The sequence below is a fragment of the Haliotis rubra genome, unplaced genomic scaffold, assembly GCF_003918875.1.
Source record: "Haliotis rubra isolate DU_JTF1 unplaced genomic scaffold, ASM391887v1 Scf164, whole genome shotgun sequence".
Lineage (NCBI taxonomy): Eukaryota > Metazoa > Mollusca > Gastropoda > Lepetellida > Haliotidae > Haliotis > Haliotis rubra.
In genome coordinates this window covers 1,060,684-1,066,147 of record NW_025765603.1, presented here as the reverse complement: position 1 = coordinate 1,066,147, position 5,464 = coordinate 1,060,684, and the positions used below count along the sequence as shown (strand labels likewise).

The window sequence follows — 5,464 nt, the reverse complement described above, 5'->3', positions numbered from 1 at the left end:
TTGTTGGTCCCTGGCTGGCGCTCGGCATTAATGGGTACAACAAGGACTGGTCGGCTCGGAGTCAGTATAATGTGTCTGAGTGGGGTATCCATGCTTCACTGCGGCATGGTATCTCAGTGGGCTAGCACTATAAAACCAGCTTAAGTCTGGGCTAGTACAAGCAGCCGCACATACACACACACACACACACGCATGCACGTCGTCATATGAGCGAAATATTCTCAAGCACGACGTTAAATCCAATTTCACCTCACCTCACATGAAATTGACAGACCAACTCTGATGATTTGTCTCATAATTTTGGACACCCGAATAAAAAAGTTGTTACACAGATTTTGTGTTAGTGAGCAATTCATCGGTCTCAAAAGGAACTGTAGTCAGAACTGATAGGTTCGAGCCCCAGATACTTCACAGGTCAGAATCTTTGGGTTTGTCTGTAACTCAGCTGTATCATTACGTCATAAACGGTGTGGAGTCGGTAATCAATAATGACACGTAAACTGCATGTTTTGGGAATGCTTATTGCAAGGTTTAATCACCATGTGAGCACCGAGGCTCAGCAACGCTTTATCTCTAGCCTCAAATAGTAGCTATTGAGCTTCATACTGTCGGAATCCCCGGAAGGCTGGTTGTTGTCGGTAGCATATCTGTAACATAAAGCAGGACCATTTAAAACCATTCTCATCTTTCCGTAATCTCCATGTCATTCGTCACCACTCGCCCCATTCCGTAACCTGAAAGAAGACTCGTCCCCCTAACGATGAAATACGAAAACCCGACCAGAAGGCGCTAATACTTCAAGTCCTTCGGTCAAACAATTTTCTCCTTTACATTCGTTTTGTATTTAAAAGAATGCCCGACATAGTGAGTGAGTGAGTTCAGTTTTACGCCGCACTCAGCAATATTCCATCTATATGGCGGCGGTCTGTAAATTATCGAGTCTGGACCAGACAATTCAGTGGTCAACAGCATGAGCATCGATCTACGCAGTTGGGATACGATGAAACTTGTGTCAACCTATAGTCGGCGAGCCTGGCCATCCGATCCTCTCACGACAAGCATGGGTTACTGAAGACCAATTCTAACCCGGATCTTCATGGGTCTTGAGTTAATCAAGTTTTATCATATTGTATGTCAACGTACGGCCGATATATTTGAATGAGTGAGTTTAGTTTCACGCCGCCTTTAGCAATATTCCAGCAACATCACAGCGGGGGTCACCAGAAATGGGCTTCACACATTGTACCCATGTGGGTGATCGAACCCGGGTCTTCGGCGTGACGAGCGAACGCTTTAATTTACCCCACCGCCCCGCGATGTTTGAAACAGCATCTGCATTATGTATGTGATATATGGGGTAATCCTCTGATCGCGATAACAAATGACAAGAAGCTGTTCTTGTCACATCACAATGAAGTCAACTACCGTATTGTCACATTTTGAATGACAAGAAGACGCTCTTATCACTTCATGATGAAGTCTCCCTACCGTATTGACAAATTATAAGAAGCCGTTCTGTCACATGACAATGAAGTCTCCCTGCGGTACTGACAAATGACAAGAAGACGTCCTTGTCACATCACAATGAAGTGTTCCTACCGTATTGACAAATTATAGGAAGTCGTTCTTGTCAGATCACAATGAACTCTCCCTACCGTATTGACAAATGAAGCCGTACGTATCCCAGAAAACGCCGCAGGGAAGTTCTATCCATTTTCCATCGACAGATCGCAGTAGAGCGCAGTCTTCTGCGAAACCCAGTATTCCTCCATGGCCAGGTTCCCAGTTACTGTAGGACACTGTACCAGCTGGAGAGACAAACTCAACATCCTGATTTCCATCATACCCGGAGACTTTATGTGTTATTCACAGTGTTCAACAGCTTTATATGGCTTGGAGTTGAGTTGAGTTGGGTTTTGCGTCACATCGGCATTATTCCAGTCATATAGTGACGAGAACAAGTTTGCATTAATAAACATTTTAAGTACATACTCGGAATGAGTTTTATTTCAAAAACATATATTCATTACATTGTCATTTAAAAGCAGAAAAAGTCAAAGCACCAAATTTAAAGGTAGGCAATTTGTTGGTCACATTTCACAGTTACAATTTATGATAGTCACATTTTACAGTTACAATTTATGATACTGATCAACTTCCCTCAGGTAGTTCACTATCAGATGAGCGCTCACGCGGGAGTATACGGCTTGGAAGCGATCGACTATTAGATATCCTGGTGATGGGAATGGCTAAGGATGGGACACTTAGATTCTTGTTTCAAAACAAGTTTCTATTCTTAAAATTCTTTACTGGCAAAACAGAAATGAGTTAGTGAGTGAGTTTTGTTTTACGCCGCTTTTGGCAATATTCCAGCAATATCACGGTGGAGGAAACCAGAAATGGGCTTCACAAATTGTACTCATGTGGGGAATCGAACGCGGGTCTTCGTTAAGAGCGAACGCTTTAACCACTAGGCTACCCCAGCAGTCAAGTAAACTTAGGCTCAGTATTATTCCTTACATTATAGCAGTGTAACGAATAATACTGAGCCTAAGTTTACTTAAACTGGCTACTCCAGAAATGTGTGAATGACTGAGTCAGTGAGAGACAATATCTGTGGAATGTCACAGAATATCAACTTATTGTGGAAGGAAAGATTAAAGTGAGCAGTCAATTTACAAGCACGGTAGGAGGGCGCAGAGAAGCAAAAATTCGAATGCAGCTATTGGCATTTCCGTGCCGCTTTCAACAGTATAATCAGCTCTTCAGCTAGAATAGAATAGAATAGAATAGAATAATACTTTAATGCCTTTTCAGGAATTTGTGTTACATCAGCAGAGCTACTGACACATTGGAGAGATACCAACCATATTTACATAAATTCTTTGATTTAGGTATGTTCACATTTGTTTAAGAGATATATGGTACTTGGAATAAAGGATGTACGGGCTCTCTTAGTTTTCACAATTGGAACTTTGCAGCGGCGGCCTGAAGGGAGGATGTTGTATTCCGAATTTAAGTAGTGAGTAGGGTCAGATATGATTTTGACAGCTTGATTCACGATTTGCCGCTCATATATTGATGATAAACATTCAAATCTGACTCCAGCGATTTTACTTGCAGTGTTAACAATTTTGTCTATTTTAGATTTGAGATGAACTGAGAGAGACCCGTACCAACAATAGATATATCACGCGTGTCGGCATCATGTGAAGGGATGCGTATATTAGAAACCCCACCAGCATGTTAAACATGAACTGATTGATCTGGGATTCGAACCCGCGATCATATGTTGCTGTCACATCTAACGGACCCCCACCTTGCCTTATCGTCGAAATGAACTCTGACCTTTGACCCACTTCCAAATACCCTCGTTCTCGGAATCTGTTAAGCCGATCCACACGCCTTTCTCCGAGTAACCCAAACTTTGGATGGCGGCGAGAATGAAGTCTTGCGTTGGTCGGTCTTTGATGATCGCGAGGGTTCCTCCTTGACTTTCACACGACGTCTTCGCCGTGTTCCACGTTCTGTCGTCGTAGGTTACGAAGTCGTAACACTGGTCTCGGAACGCCTATCAAACAAACACAAGCACATCTGTATATGTACTCATCCTCAATCATCTTTTTTATTATTATATGTTCCAAAATGATATTTCATTTGAACCCATTCGCAACTACAGCGTCGTCTTGGATTCTGTTTACATCACATTAGCACCGTCTCAACATCCTGTACATCATCTTTTCCAGCAGAACGTTCATTTATGACAGTTGTCAGACTTGATTATAAATACCGATAGCTAGCTTCTACGAGACTGCAATATTGAATACACTTCTATCATAAACTCACAAAAGTTTTATTTGTTGAATTTAAACTCACGAGTGAGATAAAATCAGTGTTTAGTGTATAAGTCGTAGTGGAATGCTCTTTAAAAATATATTCGATACAGCCCTCCATAGAGACAAAAACAAATTCAAGTAACTCCGACAGTGTACATTACACTGACAATTTACATGGTGTCTACTTGACAGATCTTTATGGTCAATTTTCAGTGCGAGGCCAATTGATCATTGTAACACGTACAACCTCACACGTCACATTTATGGTGTCGGCCATTTTGACCTCATATATTCCATGTAAATGAGCTAGGTCTGAAATTTAATTATCCTTCAGATGATGATATTATATGAATCTGTTTGATGTAACCAAACTACAAAATAGTTTCTGTAGAGCAAGTTGGGCATTCATACACTCATGTTTACATCTTGTTTGAGGAAATATTCCTTTCCATGACACACATGGTTGTCACATGGCTGTCGGTGTAAACAAAAGATCGTGCAATACGGTGATGTGAAATAGGGTTTCACGTCGTACTTAAGAATATTTCGTTCACATGACGTGTATACGTGCGTGCGTGCGTGCGTGCATGCGTGCATGCGTGTGTGGCTGTGGCTGCTTGTACTAGCCCAGATTTCAGCTGGTTTTATAGTGCTAGCTCACTGAGATACCATGCCGCCGCAGTTAAGCATGAATACCCCACTCAGACACATTATACTGACTCCGAGCCGACCAGTCCTTGTACGCATTAATGCTGAGCGCCAGGCACCTGAGGCAGGGACCAACAAGTACCATATTTTAACGTCTTTTGGTATGGCGCGGCCGGGGAACTTGTGCAATACATCCATCGAAGTATAAAAATAATAAAATAGTGCTATTTAAGATGACAAAAATTGACTTTCATCTTCATGCTGAAAGGGCCAAACTGTATGGACGTCATCATTAGCTCCGACGTTCATATAGTTTGTTTAAAGTGAGAGACGCATGCACGCACGCACGTATTGACGCACGCACGCTCACACATCTTCTCCATGTAACCCTCTTTGAAAACCTTCGGAGAAGGAGCTGTACCTTTAAGTACGCTCCTCTGTTGAGTTGTGTCGGACATCGGTCCAGGCTCCCGTTCTGGCATCCTCCTGGCAACACAGACACGAGACATGGGGATGATGGGAATCATAAGGAACTCCTCACAGGGTCAATACAGAAAACACAGTACGAGAGTACTCATGTGTGTGTGTTCGACATACTTACATCTCCCTCTACATTATATTCTTGGAAACCTCTACAAGAATAGTGTTAAAGACAAAAGGCAGTGGGGTGTATCAATACTGTATATGTGCAGTACTTGTAATATGACTCATATCTTATCGGTTTGGTAACAACTTCGTTGTAAAATATCTAATCATACAACAGATAATGCAATTTCCAACACACTTACTAACCTGTGTTTGTTTGTTTGTTTGTTGTTTAACGCCGCACTCAGCTTTATTCCACCTGTATGACGGCGGTCTGTAAATAATCAAGTCTTGATTACACTTACCTGTGAATATGTAGGTAGTTATTACAAGAACATTTCCAAGTGAGAAGGCGCGGGTCATGATCAGAGGCGCTCAAGCAACAGGGCACCGTG

At 42.2% G+C, this 5,464-nt stretch overlaps 1 protein-coding gene across 1 annotated transcript; it reads right to left on the bottom strand.

Moving 5' to 3' along the window:
* Positions 1-507: 507 nt before the first annotated feature.
* Positions 508-5,464, bottom strand: LOC124271838 (perlucin-like protein). Its single transcript, XM_046706988.1, has 5 exons — positions 5,375-5,464; positions 4,906-4,970; positions 3,349-3,571; positions 1,656-1,808; positions 508-647 (listed from the first exon to the last, which is right to left on the bottom strand). The coding sequence occupies exons 1-5, from the start codon at positions 5,430-5,432 to the stop codon at positions 601-603; spliced, it is 546 nt and encodes a 181-aa protein (XP_046562944.1). The 5' UTR covers positions 5,433-5,464; the 3' UTR covers positions 508-600.